This window comes from Equus asinus, chromosome 28, assembly GCF_041296235.1.
Source record: "Equus asinus isolate D_3611 breed Donkey chromosome 28, EquAss-T2T_v2, whole genome shotgun sequence".
Taxonomy (NCBI): Eukaryota; Metazoa; Chordata; class Mammalia; order Perissodactyla; family Equidae; genus Equus; species Equus asinus.
In genome coordinates, this window is record NC_091817.1 from 17506966 (window position 1) to 17525895 (window position 18930).

General features: G+C 56.4%; 1 protein-coding gene across 4 annotated transcripts in view; it reads right to left on the reverse strand.

Moving 5' to 3' along the window:
• Positions 1 to 18930, reverse strand: part of ZNF423 (zinc finger protein 423) — a 319206-nt gene that overhangs the window by 124012 nt on the left and 176264 nt on the right. For all 4 annotated transcript variants that reach the window (XM_070500329.1, XM_014857529.3, XM_070500331.1 and 1 more), the window contains 2 exons: positions 7738 to 10952; positions 846 to 930 (listed from right to left, as the gene is read on the reverse strand). In XM_070500329.1, the coding sequence (XP_070356430.1) occupies positions 846 to 930; positions 7738 to 10952 (3300 nt within the window). The remainder of the gene's footprint in view (positions 1 to 845; positions 931 to 7737; positions 10953 to 18930) is intronic.

An 18930-nucleotide genomic window follows, 5' to 3' on the forward strand; every position in this document is an offset into this window, starting at 1 on the left:
ACGGCTGTTGCTAAGACTATAATGAAAAGATGGTAAGGGAAGAAAAGTGGAGAGGAAGTAAGGGTCAGGATGCTCAACACGGGACTGAAGCCTCTCAGCTCAGACAGCAGGGGTCTTGGAGAAGGGCATCACACTGCCACCAAAGACCCAGGGCACCAGGATTCCAGAAGCTTCCAAGGCCCTCACTGCCAAACTCACTACCCCCTGGGTCAGCCCAGTGCCCACCAGAAATCCAGCTGTGCCCTCTCTTATAGCAAGGGCATCCCCAGCTGCCAGGGAGACTACACCCAGCCACAGAAGGCAAGTAAGAGTTCACAGCTTCCCTCCATCCCTCAGGCCAAGGGGCAACACGATGGGGCTTTGAAGCCTCCCCTTCCAGAAAGGGTGCATTTTCCAAAGTCCAAAACTACTTGAAGAGGAATAGGAAAAGTACCGAATAACTTTGCAGGCATTCTGTTTTGACAACGTGCCTGAGGAATTCACCATGTTTAGTGGGGAAACGTGAGCAGTTAAATCTATTACATATCATGACATACAAAATTTAAGCATAATTGCCCCTGAGTGCTTGACAACTGGAAAGTACTTCATTTCAGAAATGGAGAGAAATTTACGCTGAGAAATGGAAGAGATTGTCAAAGGTTTGATTGTAATGTGAGTGGAGCAGCGACAAGAAAGCTCAGATGGAGAAAGTGCTCCAGCTCTGACGTTTTTACTCCTATTTGAAATGTCTCAGAAACAGCAGCAATGACTCCATCCTTTGCCCTAAAAGCCAGTGAAATGATGATTGGAACAGCAAATTCCAAACGCTGAGGAGTGGCGCCGGCACGGGTGGGAGGAACTCTTACCAATCATGTGGTTGGCAACATGGATCTGGATCTCTCTCTCGTTCTCAAAGGTCATCTGGCACTTGATGCACTGGTATGTCTTTTTCTGTTTGGAAACCAAAAAGGAATTAGACAGTCAGGAGGTGGAAAAGAACAAAAAGCAAAAGTCCCTGGAGGTCCTCACTCAAAACTCCCCAGAATGGCCTTGTCCCCTCCCAGGTCTCTCCAGGCCATTCTCCGCACTTGCCTCCGAATCCAGCTCTCCAGCCTGGGGAAACAGGGAATAGGCTACACTCCAAGGGAGCTGCTCTTCTGCTAGACCTGTGGAAACTGCCCCTTTCCAGGGTGAGAGCACACAACACCAACCACGGAGAGGAAGCTGAGGGAGGATGCCTGCTTGGAACATGCTCAAATCCATCTTCCCATCCACCCATCTCCCCATCCATCCATCTACCCATCATCCTATCTACCTTCCGTCTACCCAACCATCCATCTACACACACACACACACAAACACCCATCCACCTTCATTCATCCATCCATCCATCTACCCATCCATCTGTCTACCCAACCATCCATCTACACCCACACACCTCCATCCACACCCAATCCACCCATCCACCTATTCATCCATTTTTCACTCATCCAACTACTCTCTCATCTATTTACCCACCCTAAGAACTATGTGGCTGAGCAGAGGACACTATGCCCACCAACTCTAGTGCTCAGGGGTGAGTGAGGAATTCTTCATTTGCCCTAGACACACAAAGCCCCAGGTGATCCTACAGCTGACGTCCACACACAGGGAGCTATTGCCAGCCGCCTTTAGGGGGTGGGGGCAGAAAAAGGGAGATCAGAAGAAGCTTCAAAGCTTCTCAAAGACACGTCCCAAAGAGTGGAGCTCACTCTCAATAACTAAGCCTGGGTGGTTGTGAAACCAGTCCACGGTGGACAGGGGTGGTGTTGTCTGTGTGGGGAAAGGGCTATGGCTGTGGATTTTTATGAAGAGGGAGGCATGGTATTGAGATTCAAAATATCCAAGCTTTTTGAAGACCACTTTGACTCCTGGGATGATGGGGCCTCCCTTGACCTCTGGAAAAGGGAGGACTTCAGATGTCTTGGCTGAGCACTCAGGCCCAACCCTCCATCATGTAGCCAGGATGAACCAGCAGGGGGCCCAGCTGTGCCAGCTCCCACTTTGGCTCTACCCACACCTGCAGTCCCCCTAAAGGGCCTGGTCTCAGCTCCAGGCCGGGACCCACGCTGTTTCCTGCACCTGGAATACCCTCTCCATCCTTAAGGACTCAGTTCAAATGTCACCTCTTCTGAGAAGCCTCCTCTTCCCACCTCAGAATGAGTTCAGGGCCTCCCCAGGTCCTTGAGCTTATGCTGAAAGCATCTAGTTAGCAGCACCCAGTTCTGTCGTGGCTGATCGACTTGCCTGCCCCCCACTGCACCCTGAGCCCCCGGAGGGCCAGGACGTGTTCTGCCCACCTGTGAGGCCCCACGGCCAGCAAAGACAAGCCCTTAGGGAGCATTCGTTGGACAAATGAGCAAAGTTGCAAACTGGCATGTGCAAAGCACTCTCTTAGGGCAGAAGGGACAAAGGGAACCAAAGATGACTCAGCTATCCCGGGTCCTCACCATCCAGCATAGGGCCTGGCCCAGAGGGAGGGCCTAATAGTTATTTAACCTTTATTGTGATTGTTATCAGTGCTAAGAAAATGCTTGTTGAACAAATGAATGAAGAAACAACTGGAACAGCTAGTGCTGGGAGCTTTAGTTTCCAGAGGCAGAGTCCCGGCTCCAGGGCCCATTCTACAAGACCAGGGGGCTTTTCCCCTAGTGTTTCAGGAGCCCTGGGGTTCAGTGTGTTCTCGGTGCAGGCCACAGCACTGCGCCCGGAAGCAGGCATTGAGCATGGAAACACCTGGCGAAGATAGGGGTAAGTCCGGAGCAGAGGACAGGGCTGGGGAGTCCACTCCCACAACAGGCAGAGATGTTCGGGCCAGGAGAGACTGCAGGGGTTGAGGTCTTCTGGGGGGACGCTGTCACCAAACTCCCATCTCAGCTTAACTCCAGGTCCGTGCTCATGGAGAACGACCTTGGTTTCTCCACTGAGATCATTCCTTCCCTCTCACATGTGTCCCCCACCCACTCTGTCCGGCAAGCATAAGAGCCGCTGATGCTTGAATGAATGAAGGAATGAATTAACGAATAAATGCACAGTAAACGCAAGAATGAAGCACACCCCAGGAAGCTCCATGCCAAGGAAGCCCAGGGCAGGCCTGCTGGACGAGGAAGGCCATGTCCCCCTCCATGCTTGGTTCTGCTTGGTGGAAGTCGCTGGAGGCCATGGCCACGGCTGGCCCAGGCCAATGCAGGGGACAGTCCATGATCAAAGGGACTTTGGTTGTTCCTCCTAGGGGCAGGTGAATGCAGTGGGCTTGCTGTGCTAGGAAAATAAATCACAGGGGCCTAGGCAGGACGAGAGGCTACCCCCAAATGTCCCTCCACCATATGGTCATCCTTGGTGGCAGGAAGAGGACTGCCAGCTAAGTGGGTCCTGCCTGGTGGGGAAACAGGTTCCTGGGGATTCCCAAAGGGAGGGGTCAGAGGAACTGTTGAGAGAAGAGCCTGGGGGTTCACACACACACACACAGCCTGTGTGCACAGGCATGGACCCACACATGAGGACATACACACAGACATGCGAGCATACACACGTACACTCCCTCACTCCAACTCACCAACACACAAGACCATCATGGACACACCCACAACCCCCCTGCCCCCCAGCAACTTGCTCCCTGTAACACGGATACACGGGTGCAACACCCTCAGAGAAGTGGAGACACCCTCTGGACCACAGGTGCACACAGGCTGACACATCTACCCTCATCCCCACGGACGCAAAGGCTCTCACCTCTCTGCCTGGAGCCTGAGAGCCTCGCCACCACTCCCAAACGTGCCCACAGAGGCAGGGGCGGCTCTGACTCGGTGCATGCAGAGATACGCACCGTCGTGTACACACGTGTAGACATGTAAGCGTACACATGCAGTCACATGCAGGCACACTCACACAGGTCCACCAGCACCAGCACTCACTAAGGCATGTATATACCCAGACACCCCTCACAAAGACGGCCCTTCCGGCCTTGCACGTGAGGCCGGGGTGCCCAGGTCCAGAGCAGCGGGCACCGGCCGGGCCGTGTGGTCCTCCATGTGGCTGGGACATGAGGACGAGGAGAAACAGGTGAAGACTCGCTCACTCTGCCTCCCTCCTGCGGCACCTCAGCCGGCCCCCAGCCTACACCCCAACACCTCTTCTTGGTCTGTTTCCCCTTCTCCATCCCGCAGAGACCCCCTCCTCCTCTGGCGCTTCAGCCTCCACTAGGAGACAATTACAGAAAGACAGAACTTGGCATTCAAAGTACCTCCTCTGCCATAAGCCCCTTCCCAGGGGCCCAGCCCGGAGACCAAAGCTGAGCCCCAGGGCCGGCAGCCCAGTGTGGCCCTGAGCAACCTCCGAGGGGGTCCAGCATAAAGAGCACACACGTGAGAGTAGCAGAGCCAGGAGAGGAGAAGGGAAGGAGAGGGGGGAAGGACAGCCACAGCTGCTCACTTCCATGACTGTGATCACAGCTCACACTCAGGGAGCACCCACTGTGTGCAGACACTGTTTATTCTGAATACTCACAAGCCTTCTGCAAGCTCCATTTTCAGGGTTGGAGAAACTGGAGTTTCCAGAGGCTAAACCACTCGGCCAAAGGCCCATGCTGGTGAGCAGGCAAACAGGGATTCGATGCCAGGCAGGGGCCCTCTGGAGCCCACTGTCTGAGCTGCCATTCTCGGCTCCCTGCCCCAGATGGCCCTGGACAGTCCTGGCCTGGGTGACAGGAAGCTGGTGCGACCTGGACAAGCCCTCTCACGTGGATGTGTATTGACCTCGCTGTAGGATGGGTGTGAGGGCTCCCAGGCTGCCCCACCTGCACCATGAGGATCTGGTGAGTCGCGGGAGGGCTGGGGGCTGCCCACTCTGGCCTCAAGTTGGGGTTATGTTGTCATTACGCATAAACAGAGGGGGAGGCAGAAACCTGAACGCTTCACGCTCCAGCCGACAGCAGCCTCAGCCCCACAGGAACCCAGTCCTCCGAGAGCTGGTTGCTATGGATACACTCCCAAGGGTCCCAGCCAGCCCCCAAGCCCCTGCGCAGCCCCTAGAGTCTGCTCTTACATGTGTGAGTCCCGGGGGAAGGGGCGTGGGCTAACAGACAGCTGGGCCTCTGCCCCCAGGCGTGCCCAAGCAGGGGGCAAGGCCCCAGAGGCTATACCTTCCCTGGAGAGGTCCCTGGGCTTTGTCTAGCTCCTTTCTGCAAACTGACCATCTGCCCAGGCCTCTAGATGGGATTGTCAGCTCACCTCCTCTCTTACAAGGCCTGGGACGAGGAGAGGAAGGCCTGTCAGGCTCCCAGAAAACAAGCCCCTGGGGTCTGAATCCCTGCACTACCACCTACAGCTGTGCATCCTCCCGTATGTGGCTCCACCTTCCTTAGCCTGGATCCCCTCTGCCAAAACAGAGGTCACGGCAAGGCTCCCAGTTTGTTGCCATGGAAATGATATAAGAGCCTGTGCCCGCACAGTAGGGGCTTTATGAAGCAGCACTTGATGCAGGATCCAGGGCTGAGACCAGGGAGGAGGGGGCTCCATTAGCCCGAGGCTCTGGAGGCACCAGAAGCAGCCCCGTGGCCATCGGGGACCCTGCGCAGTGCTGGGCAGTGCCGAAAAAGCAGGGATGGGAGCTTTCCATCCCACGGCCTCAGCATGGGGGACGACCGCCCTGGACACTGCCCCATGGGCTCCAGGATGAGCTCCAGAGGTGCTGAGTGGAGGGCTGGTCAAGAGCTTGGCTGGGGCACCACACACCTCCTGAGTTCAAGTCCCCTCTCTGCCTCTTAACAGCACACGGCTCGTGGCAAACTACCTAATGGCTGTGTGTGTCCATGTCCTCGTCTGTAAGGTGAGCGCTGTAAGGATGGAATAGGTATAAAGTGCTTGGCACGTCCTTACCCCTTGGTAAGTGTGAGTTGTGATTATAAATGGGAAAAAGATCAAATGACGTTTCCATGTGCCCAGCACTGCCTTTACTCATTGATGCCTCAGCGCAGAATGCTGACATCTGCACGGGAAGTCATCACAGCACTTAACAAATGACGAGGAAAAGCACCAGCCAGAGTAGATGTTGGTTGAAAATCCAGAACGGCTGCCCAGTGCCTCCCAGTCCTGTCAGCTTTGGAGCCAGACTACTACGACTGCTGTTATTACTATTACCCTCTGGCTTCACAGGTGATGACAGAGGCCAGGCAGGCACTGGAAGACGGAGACTTGAACCCAATGCGTCTCACTCCAGGGCCCAACAGCACCCCCAGTCCACCCATGCTGGCAGCCGGCGAGCTGAGGCTGCGGACGACAGAGCTGGGCAGCAGTGAGCGGGGCCATGCTCAGGACCTCTGACCCGTGTCCTATTGGACCCTTGCCTAGAGGCCCAGCTCGGTCTAAGGCCTGGAGAGGGTGGGGTGTGCCAGCGCTAAATGGAGCCGTCTGCTCCAGACGGACCTTTGAAGAGAGCCCCAGGCCCCAGGCGGACGCACAGCTCTGGTCGCATTCAGGCGTTTCCCCCTGCGGCCAGGTGATCACTGCCAGGCCCTCCGGCTTCCTGGGCCTCAGTGGGGAGCTGGGCCAGGATCCTCCCTTCACTCTCTCCTTCTCTCTCACTCTCTCTCTCCCCGCCTCAAAATCCCAGAGTTCCAGTCCCCAGTTCTGACCCGGTAGGGAAACACCTCAGCAAACATCCTGTCTTCCAGGAGGCGCCTGCGGCACGTGCCCTTCCCCAAATCCTGCCTCACTGCCAGTGGCATCAGCAGAGGCCCCCAAGGGAAGGACACTCCTGAGACCCGCCTGGCACCTCCTCAGTCTGCAAACAGACAACACAGACTCAGTGGGCATCCCCAGGCCCTTTCTGTCTGACACCGAGGGCCACACAGGCTCCAGGCCCACCATCAGGTGCCCCTCGGCCGCTGTACCCAGGGCCTGTGTGGACCCTCCAAAAGCCCAGACTTCCTGCCTCACAGAAACCCACTGGTTATGGGTCTGTGGCTCCCCCTGGTCTGGGAGCCCCCAAGGGAGGGTCCATGTCTGATTTTCTTCAGCTGCCAGGCACCCCCAAACATAACAAGTGCACAGGACAAATTTGATGAATGAATGAATGAATGAACCAATCAATCATTAATAATAACAGTAATTGGGACCATTGCTAGGGCCCTCCAGGCACCCGCAACTGCACTAAGTATAATGATGCTGTTGATAATAATATCAGCTGGTGACTGCAGCTAGCACAGCCGAGCCCTAACCAAGTGCCAGATTAAGCCCTCTCTACATTCTCTCTGGATTATCACAAGAATCTTGAATCTAAGGCCCAGAGAGCAAAGCAACTTGCCCAAGGAGACTCAACAAGCAAGTGAACAAGCCCACTCAGACCAACAACAATGACGGCACCATCATTCTCAGAGCCCTCACTGTGTGTCGGCCACTGTACTATGCCCTGGACACACATTATGCCACGGGCCCCTCACAACAATTCTGTGGAGTCGAGACAATTATGATTCCCCTTTTACAGATGAGCACTGGCTAAATGAAGCCCAGAGAGGTAAATAATGTCAGCCGTGTCACACGGCTAGAAGGGAAGTGGCAATACTGGGTTCAAACTCCAAGTCCACTGCAGAGCAGATATGCTTGACCGCTATGTGGCAGCCACCTCTCTGGGCTACTCATGGGAACACCACCAGGAAATACAGAGCTCCATGTGGGTGGCTCCTGTGGGGCTCTGGGGGAGCAGGGGGCAGGTTACACTTACCCGGGGCACTGGTGACGTCTGGGTGCCTTTCCGGGGCCCACTGGCCTCTGGCGTGAGGTCACGGTGGTCCACTTGCATGTGGCTCTCCAGGTCCTCGGCACTCTCGAACTTGACGCTGCACTCGGGGCAACGGAGGCCAGCGCAGGGCCGGTCAGCAGGCTCGGGCGGGGCCAGGCCGCCCACCTGTCCGTTGGCACTGCGGGCCGTGCAGCTGGCGCAGAGGCCATAGGGCAGCCCGCTGACATCGAGCTTCACCAGGTCCTGCCTGCTGCGGAACTCCTTGAGGCACAGGGCGCACTTGTAGAGCTTCTGCGGCCCCTGGCCATTGGGGGAGGACGCAGCCGAGCTGCCCGCCAGCTTCTGCATGTGGAAGGTGCCGTGGATCTTGAGCTCCAGCGTGGAGGTGACCGTCTGCATGCAGACCACGCAGCGAAAGCCTGTGAGTGAGTTGCGCAGGTCAGGGTGCATCTGGCAGTGCTCGATAAACTCCTCCTCGCTCTGCAGGGGCATCTTGCAGATGCGACAGGTGCCCGTGTCCAGGCTCTTGCTGTGGGTCACCTTGTGCTCGGTGAGCGTGAGCAGCGAGGGGAAGCGCTCCCCGCAGATGGGACACATGTAGTGCTTGGCGGGACCCCGGTGCGTCTGCAGGTGCTCCCGGAGCCCATTCTCCGAGAAGAAAGTCCGCGAACACACGTTGCACTTGTGGCTCCCCTTGATGAGCTCGGCCTTCTTCCGCGAGCTGCCGTCCTCACCGGGCCGGATGTTGTGGTCCCGCAGCCGGTGGTTCTGCAGCAGCACCTCCATGGTGTAGGCTGCCCCGCAGATGTCGCAGCCGTACATGGGCTCCGACGCGTCCACGTCGTCCTCGCTGGCCTCGTGGCTGTTGGGCGCCTCGGGATTCTTAAGCAGCATGCCCTGCAGGTCAGCAGGCTCGGCCTTCTTGGCGGCGGTGGGGGGCACCCCGTTGGCCGTGCCGTTCTCGGTCGCAGCATCAAACACGCAGTGCTTCTCCCGCAGGTGCTTCTCCAGCAGGATGATGGCGTGGAAGGCCTTGCTGCAGAACTTACAGTTGTACTTCTTGCTGTGCGTGGTGATGTGGCACTGCAGCTCCACCTCGGTGCTGAAGGTCTCCCCACAGAAGATGCACTTGTGTGCCTTGGCCGGGTTGCCCAGGTGGCTGTGTTTGACGTGCACCTGCAGGTCGGCCTCCTTGCGGAAGTCCCAGTTGCAGGCCGTGCAGCGGTACATCTTCTTCTCGTTGCTGTGTTTCACCGCCAGGTGCACCTGGATGGACACCTTGGAGTCGAAGACCTCCTGGCACAGGGTGCAGTGGTACAGCACGAAGGTGTGCATGTCCAGCAGGTGCTTCTGCAGGTCATCCACCGACGAGAACTGCTTGTCGCAGCTCTCGCACACATAGTGGGTGGACGTGGTCATGTAGTGCACCGTCAGGTGCTGCAGGAGGGACTCCTGGGAGTCAAAGTCCTCTTTGCACTGTGGGCACGCCTGCTTCCGCAGCAGCAGCTCCAGGTGCAGCTTTAGGTGGGTCTGGAAGCTCTCGAAGTTGGAGAACTTGAGGTCGCACTGATTACAAGGATACTCGCCGTTGGAGATGGAGTTGGTACTCGCCGAGAGCCGCTGCCGCTTCGGAGAAGACACCTCCACGTCAGACGAGACCGGGCTCTGCTCTGCCTTGGACTTCTTGCTGTGGGCTAGCGGGATGTTCTTGTGGTTTTCCTTGATGTGCTTGGTGAGCTTCAGGATGGAGCCGAATATGGGTGAATTGGTGCAGTAGGGGCAGGAATAGACCTCCATGAATGACTGCGTGGGCTGCACGACTGGAGACTCCAGCTTGGCGCTGCTGACGCTACAGTGGGCCTGCTGGATGTGCTCCGTGAGGGAGGACTCAGTCAGGAAGCCCATGGAGCACTGGTTGCAGAAGAAGGCGTTATTGCCATCGGGCGGGTTGGCGTTGGGGCCACAGTGGGAGATGCGGATGTGCTCCTGCAGGCTATTGATGTCAGCGAACATCTCGGGGCAGTAGTTGCAGTGGAAGGCGGAGATGTTGCTGAACTGCATCACAGGGTAGGTGTGGTTCTTGTGCAGCTTGCGGACATGCTCATTGAGGTTATAGAGGGTGGGCATGGAGTCCAGGCAGATCTGACACGTGTGGCTCTGCTGTGGCTTATCCGCGTGGATGGTCTTCAGGTGGATCTCCAGCACTGCCAGGCTGTTAAAGTCCCGCTTGGAGCAATAGGGGCAGCTGTAGACCACCTTGGACCAGCCCTGCCCATCATCCCGCATCTTCTTCTGGCCTCGCAGTGGCTTCAAGGTGGAGTCCGGGGTGGAGCCACGCTCCACAGAGGCACTGGAGTCTGGCGTGGCGCTGCTCATGGACGCCACGCTGCCCAGCACGGGGTCGGGGCTGGCGCTGTGGTTGCTGGAGTCGGGCTGCCGGTGGCTGTCCAGGTGGCAGTAGACACCCTCTACCGAGGAGAACTGCTCGGGGCACATGGGGCACTTGTGTTTCTGGTTGGCGTGGGCTTGGTGGATATGGGTGAGCAGCGCGTTCTCATCGACGAAGACCTCGGGGCAGTGGATGCACTGCAGGTCCGCCTTCTCGGAGAGCTGGGGGTGGCGGGTGAGCACGTGCTTCTCCAGCTCCTCAGTCTGGCTGAAAGTATCCTCACAGTAGTCGCACATGAAGTCGTCCTTCTTGGCCTCCTTCTCCGACTTGGCCAGATGCTCCTTGTTCTTCTTGTGGGCCTGCATGTGGCTCTGCAGCGAGCTGGTGGACGAGAAGCCGCGCTTGCAGACGGTGCACTTGAAGGGCTTGCTGGAGCTGTGGGTCTTCAGGTGGATCTTGAGGTGGTCGCTGCGGGAGAAGGCTGCCTCGCACTCGTGACAGTGGTACTTCTTGTCGCCCGTGTGCAGCTTGATGTGCCGGTCGCGGCTCCTCTTGTGCTTGAAGAGGCGGCTGCAGTAGGTGCACTTGAAGGGCAGCTTGTCGCTGTGGATCTGTTCGTGCCTCTTCAAGTAGCTCAGGCGGATGAAGGACTTGTCGCAGAACTGACAAGGGTACGGCAGGCCCGTGCCCCCTTCCTCCTCACCCAGGCCGAGGTCACACCCATCTCCAATCATCTGCGTGGGTGACGCAACATCCTTGCTGGAGGGAGACGAGGCCACCCAGGAGAGTTGTGGGTCGTCGTCACCATCTGCAGGGGGAAGGCAGAAAGGAGATTAGAGGCAATTCCCAGGGCCGCCGAGAAACAAGGACAGAGCCAGCTTCTCGACAGCACGCGGGCTGAGGCTGTGCAGCTGGCCAACTGCTGCGGGGGAGTGGGGGCAGGCGGCCGGGGGCCGGCAGCAAGTGCACGCGAGGGCCTGCCCGTCTGTAAGGGGACGGCAGAGGGCCGGCAGGATACGGCGTGGACAGGCCTTTTCCCTCAGCAACACCTGCCTGGGCCTCGCTGGACGCGAAACTCCTGTGGGAGGTGCGGTCTCAGCCACTTCCCTGATGGGGCGGGGAGGGGCCGCCTGGAAAAAGTCACTGGAAATGACCTCACGGACCATCAGTCCCACAGGCCAAAGGAAGCAGGCCCCATCACCTGATCAAGACCTGGGGCGACTCCCTCTCCCAGCCCCGTCCTGGTGCAACATCCCGCTGGTCCTCAGGGGCACAGGCAAGACTTTCCCAGAAAATAAAACGTACTCTAGTGAATTCAGTTAGGGCATCTTCTTTGGCGATGGGGGCAGTGCTTCATGAGGCAGACGGACACACGAGGCAGAAGGCAGGCACAGGGCATCAGACAAGAGCACAAACCCAAGAGGGGTCTGCAGGGCTCCCAGCCCAAACCATCCTAAGGGGGCCGTTTTCTTTGTTCCCCTTCCCCCGTGGATTTACCCCAAGTCCACCCAGGACCCCAGGAGATGTCCTGATGGTGCAGTGACTAGAGGATGGACCGAGACCCAGATGGCCACAGAGCTCAGAGCCTAGCGGGCCCTTAAATCCACCCGGGCAGGCAGGGGCGGGCTCTCCTCCAGACGCCTGGCCTGGCCCACTCTCCCCAGGGACAGGGGCTGCTTCCACCTTCACTGGCCTGTTCAGCCTCAGAGGAAAACTAAACAAACTAGGGGCTGGCTGTTTCTGAAAAAACAAAGGCGCACAGGACGCCGCACACGAAGCCGGCAAAGTTCCCGAGCCACACGGGGCAGAACCACGCCAGCCCGCAAGGGGTGAGGCCACGGCTCAGGTTTCTGTTGGGTGGATTTAAAACTTAATAATGAATGAAACGGCCCACAGGCTGCTCCGGGCCAGGGAGAGACAGACAAAAGCTGTGATTGGCCGCTCTGACCTTGCTCTCGGAACCCTGAAGAAAGAACGGCGCTTGCCTCTCGGGGCCCAGTCAGCCTGGCCAAGTCTTCAGAGAGAGGCTCAGGGGCCCAGGCAGTCAGGCCCTCCGGGAGGGGAGGGCACCAATACTCACACCTGCACACGGACGCACATACTCACCCATGCATTCAAACACACACCACTCCCAGGACTCACACACAGACATACTCACCCACATACAGTCACACACACCATGACACAGTCACATACAGTCACACACACCATGACGCACACGGTCACATACAGTCACACACACCATGACGTACACCGTCACATACAGTCACACACACCATGATGCAGTCACATACAGTCACACACCCCATGATGCACATGGTCAACATACAGTCACACACACCATGATGCAGTCACATACAGTCACACACCCCATGATGCACATGGTCAACATACAGTCACACACACCATGACGCACACGGTCACATACAGTCACACACACCATGACGCACACCGTCAACATACAGTCACACACACCATGACGCACACGGTCACATACAGTCACACACACCATGACGCACACCGTCAACATACAGTCACACACACCATGACGCACACGGTCACATACAGTCACACACACCATGACGCACACCGTCAACATACAGTCACACACACCATGACGCACACGGTCACATACAGTCACACACACCATGACGCACACGGTCACATACAGTCACACACACCATGACGCACACGGTCACATACAGTCACACACACCATGACGCACACGGTCACATACAGTCACACACACCATGACGCACACGGTCACATACAGTCACACACACCATGACGCACACGGTCACATACAGTCACACACACCATGACGCACACGGTCACATACAGTCACACACACCATGACGCACACGGTCACATACAGTCACACACACCATGACGCACACGGTCACATACAGTCACACACACCATGACGCACACGGTCACATACAGTCACACACACCATGACGCACACCGTCAACATACAGTCACACACACCATGACGCACACGGTCACATACAGTCACACCAACCATGATGCAGTCACATACAGTCACACACCCCATGACGCACACGGTCACATACAGTCACACACCCCATGATGCACACGGTCACATACAGTCACACACACCATGACGCACACGGTCACATACAGTCACACACACCATGACGCACACGGTCACATACAGTCACACACACCATGACGCACACCGTCAACATACAGTCACACACCCCATGACACAGTCACATACAGTCACACACACCATGATGCAGTCACATACAGTCACACACCCCATGATGCACACGGTCACATACAGTCTCACACACCATGATGCACACGGTCACATACAGTCACACACACCATGACGCACACCGTCACATACAGTCACACACACCATGACGCACACCGTCACATACAGTCACACACACCATGATGCAGTCACATACAGTCACACACCCCATGATGCACATGGTCAACATACAGTCACACACACCATGATGCAGTCACATACAGTCACACACCCCATGACGCACACGGTCAACATACAGTCACACACACCATGACGCACACGGTCACATACAGTCACACACACCATGACGCACACCGTCAACATACAGTCACACACACCATGACGCACACGGTCACATACAGTCACACACACCATGACGCACACCGTCAACATACAGTCACACACACCATGACGCACACGGTCACATACAGTCACACACACCATGACGCACACGGTCACATACAGTCACACACACCATGACGCACACGGTCACATACAGTCACACACACCATGATGCACACGGTCACATACAGTCACACACACCATGATGCACACGGTCACATACAGTCACACACACCATGACGCACACGGTCACATACAGTCACACACACCATGACGCACACGGTCACATACAGTCACACACCCCATGATGCACACGGTCACATACAGTCACACACACCATGACGCACACGGTCACATACAGTCACACACACCATGACGCACACGGTCACATACAGTCACACACACCATGACGCACACGGTCACATACAGTCACACACACCATGACGCACACGGTCACATACAGTCACACACACCATGACGCACACGGTCACATACAGTCACACACACCATGACGCACACGGTCACATACAGTCACACACACCATGACGCACACCGTCAACATACAGTCACACACACCATGACGCACACGGTCACATACAGTCACACACACCATGACGCACATGGTCAACATACAGTCACACACACCATGACGCACACGGTCACATACAGTCACACCAACCATGATGCAGTCACATACAGTCACACACCCCATGACGCACACGGTCACATACAGTCACACACCCCATGATGCACACGGTCACATACAGTCACACACACCATGACGCACACGGTCACATACAGTCACACACCCCATGACGCACACGGTCACATACAGTCACACACACCATGACGCACACCGTCAACATACAGTCACACACCCCATGACACAGTCACATACAGTCACACACACCATGATGCAGTCACATACAGTCACACACACCATGATGCACATGGTCACATACAGTCTCACACACCATGATGCACACGGTCACATACAGTCACACACACCATGACGCACACGGTCACATACAGTCACACACCCCATGACGCACACGGTCACATACAGTCACACACCCCATGACGCACACGGTCACATACAGTCACACACACCATGACGCACACCGTCAACATACAGTCACACACCCCATGGCACAGTCACATACAGTCACACACACCATGACGCACACGGTCACATACAGTCACACACACCATGACGTACACGGTCACATACAGTCACACACACCATGACGCACACGGTCACATACAGTCACACACCCCATGATGCAGTCACATACAGTCACACACCCCACGATGCAGTCACATACAGTCACACACACCATGATGCAGTCACATACAGTCACACACACCATGACGCACACGGTCACATACAGTCACACACACCATGACGCACACGGTCACCTACAGTCACACACACCATGACGCACACGGTCACATACAGTCACACACACCATGACGCACACGGTCACATACAGTCACACACACCATGACACACACGGTCACCTACAGTCACACACACCATGACGCACACGGTCACATACAGTCACACACACCATGATGCAGTCACATACAGTCACACACCCCACGATGCAGTCACATACAGTCACACACACCATGATGCAGTCACATACAGTCACACACACCATGACGCACACGGTCACATACAGTCACACACCCCATGATGCAGTCACATACAGTCACACACACCATGACACACACGGTCACATACAGTCACACACACCATGATGCAGTCACATACAGTCACACACCCCATGATGCAGTCACATACAGTCACACACACCATGATGCAGTCACATACAGTCACACACACCATGACGCACACGGTCACATACAGTCACACACACCATGATGCACATGGTCATATACAGTCACACACACCATGATGCACACGGTCACATACAGTCACTCTCACAGGCATACACATCCATCCACACACTATCATTGCCACTATTGCTCACACATAAACTTAAACATACACACACACACTCACACGCCATCACACTCACCACAATGCAGAGGCATGGCCCAGACCCCGGGGGCCCCATACCCCAGCCTCTCACAGCTGCCTCTGCTGTCCCAGGTCAACCCCAAGACTTAAGAGAGAGCAAGCCCGGCTGGGAGTTCTTGAGTGGTCCCTCAGAGCTGGCTCTGAATGGGTTCCTCGTGCCTACCCACCACCCCAGTGCCCACCCAGGCCCCTGGCCCTGACCCTGTGAAGATCCGCCCGACCCCAGCTGGTACCACTTGGCAAAGCTCTGCCTGGAGGGATGCCGCTCTCCAAAGCCCCTGGCCCCAAGTCCTGCATCCAGCAGCCTCCCACATCTGAAGCCCACCAGCCCACCCAGCGCGGGGCGCCTCCCAGAACACCCTCCCGCATCCAGCAGCTTCCAATCTCTGAAGCCCACCAGCCCGCCAGCGCGGGGCGCCTCCCAGAACACCCTCCCGCATCCAGCAGCTTCCAATCTCTGAAGCCCACCAGCCCACCCAGCGCGGGGAACCTCCCAGAACACCCTCCCGCATCCAGCAGCTTCCCATCCCTGAAGCCCACCAGTCCGCCCAGCGCGGGGCACCTCCCAGAACACCCTCCCAGAGTGAGGGTACCTGGTCCCCCAGGGGCCTCACATTACGGGCCCTTCGGAGGGGAAGGGAAGGACACAGCCGCTGTCAGCTCCTCTGATTAGATGTGGCAGGAGGCACCACAGCCCCTGCCTGGTAATTCCCAGGTCTTGCCAGCTGGGCTCCACAGGCAAAGACAAAGGGACCCAAGGGAGGAACTGGCTGGAGCTGGGGCAGCTGGGGCACCTGCTTGGCCCTCGCCTCCTGGCCAGGCTCAACAGGTTTTTTACTATTTTGAAGTCTTAGCTCAGACTCACTCAAGCTGCCGCAAAGCCCTTCCTGTGTGCCCAGTGCTCTGCTGAGCTGCTAAGCACGCTGCTTTCTCACAACCACCGATCAGGCGGGAACCAGGGCCCCTCCCGCTGTAAGACGAGGAAACTGAGACACAGCCACAGCGACTTTTCCAAGGAAATGACAGTCTGGCCCCTTGACCAGGGTCTGGACGAGCTTCTGAAGGTCAGTCAAACAAGACTACACCTGCGTAGGTGAGAAAGGGAGGGGGACCCACACGTCCAGCCTCCAGTGCAGTCAACATCTGGACCTCCTTTGAGCCCCCCTGGCAGGGAGGAGGCCCAGCCCATGGAGACAGGGGCTTTCAGGGCCGAGGAGTGGAGGACACAGGCTTGAACCCAGGCCAGTGCGAGGGTGAGTGAGACAGGACGACGCCTTGCCCAGAAGACCGGGCCTGGACTCGTCTTTCCGCCAGGGTTCATCTGCCCCAAGCCCTTGGTGCCGCCCAGCACGAGAGCAGACACCTGCATCCAAAACCATGCTCCTCCTTTGCTTCGTCCGCCCTGTGAGCATCTCTCTTCATTCTCAGACTCAGCTTACACATCGGAAAAAAGGGAGCCACTGTGAGGAGTGGATGAGAAAAATTAATGCGAAAAAGCATTATTATTCCATTTACGTAGAATGTGCAGACAAGACACATCTGTGGAGACAGGAAGCAGATGAGTGGTTGCCTGAGGCTGGAAGAGGGAGCAGGGACTGACTGCAAATGGGCAAGCGGCATCCTTCTGAGATTGGGGAAATGCTCTGAGACTAGACGGTGGGCAGGACCGCAGAGCTCTGTGAAGGTACTGAACGGCACTGAATTGCTGGCTTAAAACACGTGAAGTTTACGGAATGCAAAGTATACTTCAATAAAGCTACTAAACAAAAACACTATTTGGCCAATAATAATAATTAGTACTAATTAGTACCACTGGTGCTAATGGTATTAGCAGCTACACGTACTGAGCATGTCCCAAGTGCCAGCACGTGCTGAGGGCTCCGATTAGCACAGTTAATTCCTTTTCATCCTCAGGACCATCAGAAACATCCCATTTGTGAGCTGAGGAAGCTGAGGCTCCAAGAGGTGAGTAACCTGCCCTCAGTCACACGGCAAGGTGCCCCAGAGGTGTCTGGCCAGAGCGCCTCATGTCCCCGCAGTGCGGGGGCCCCCCACCCCTCACTCCCACCGGCCAGGCGCCCCAGTCCCCAAGGTGCGTTGCAGCTGCATGGTCGGCTTCTTTCTCTGCAAAAAAGTTTCAAAACTAAAGCAAAGCACATTATCCTGGGAGCAAAAAGCTGAGCAACTGCTGACCTTAGAATCATCTGAATCAGAATGAAAATAGGGCTCCTTAAAGGAAAAAGGCCCAATCAGGGGGATGGGCATGTGGACAGACCAAGTCCCAAGCACAGACCCCTACATTGAAAGCCTCCTAGCTAATAACATGAACCGTGGCTGCTGCCCTCGCCCTCACCCAAGGCATCCTGCTCCAGGGCCCTCAGCCTGGTGCACTGGGAGCGGCCGAGGGCAGCAGAGGCAGCGCGCTCAGATGCGTGTGGGCGATGGCAGAGGCAGGGGGTCTTGCCTCACAGTGGGAATGCTCCGCTCACGCTGACGGTCAGACACCACGCACGGGCAGCATTACAGCCCGCGGCCCTGCAGACGTGCAGAAAGGGAAGTGGTGCAGACACGGGCGAAGGCAATCTCAAAGTCCCCTTCAACATGAACATTCCAGAACTCAGGGAGAAGGTGGGCTCAGGGAGGTCCAGCTCAATCAGCTACCTCTCCATTTCCAAATAAATGCTTCCATAGGTTTTACTACGTGCCCTGTGCTCTTCCGAGAGCTCTACATGTGTTCACTCATTCAACCCTCTCAACAACGCAAGAAACAGGTACTGTTATTATTATTTCCATTTACAGGGGAGAAAACTGAGGCACAGAGAGGCTGAGTAACTTGCCCAGTGCCACACAGCTAGCAGGCAGTTGAGCCAGGATTCCACCCCAGTGAGCCTGGTTCTGAGGCGGTGCTTTCCCTCACAATTTTCCCTGCTTCTCTCCTCTGGGAGGGGGCGCTGTCACACGAGAAGATCAAGTAGGAAACACACTGACTAACACCAGCCGCGTCTTAGCCCCCTACCCCGAGAATGACTATAAGAAATACAACAACGTGAGGAGAAAAACCACTTTCAAAAACGGAGACTAAAGTCATTTAAAAATGACTAATCCTGCAAAAAGGCC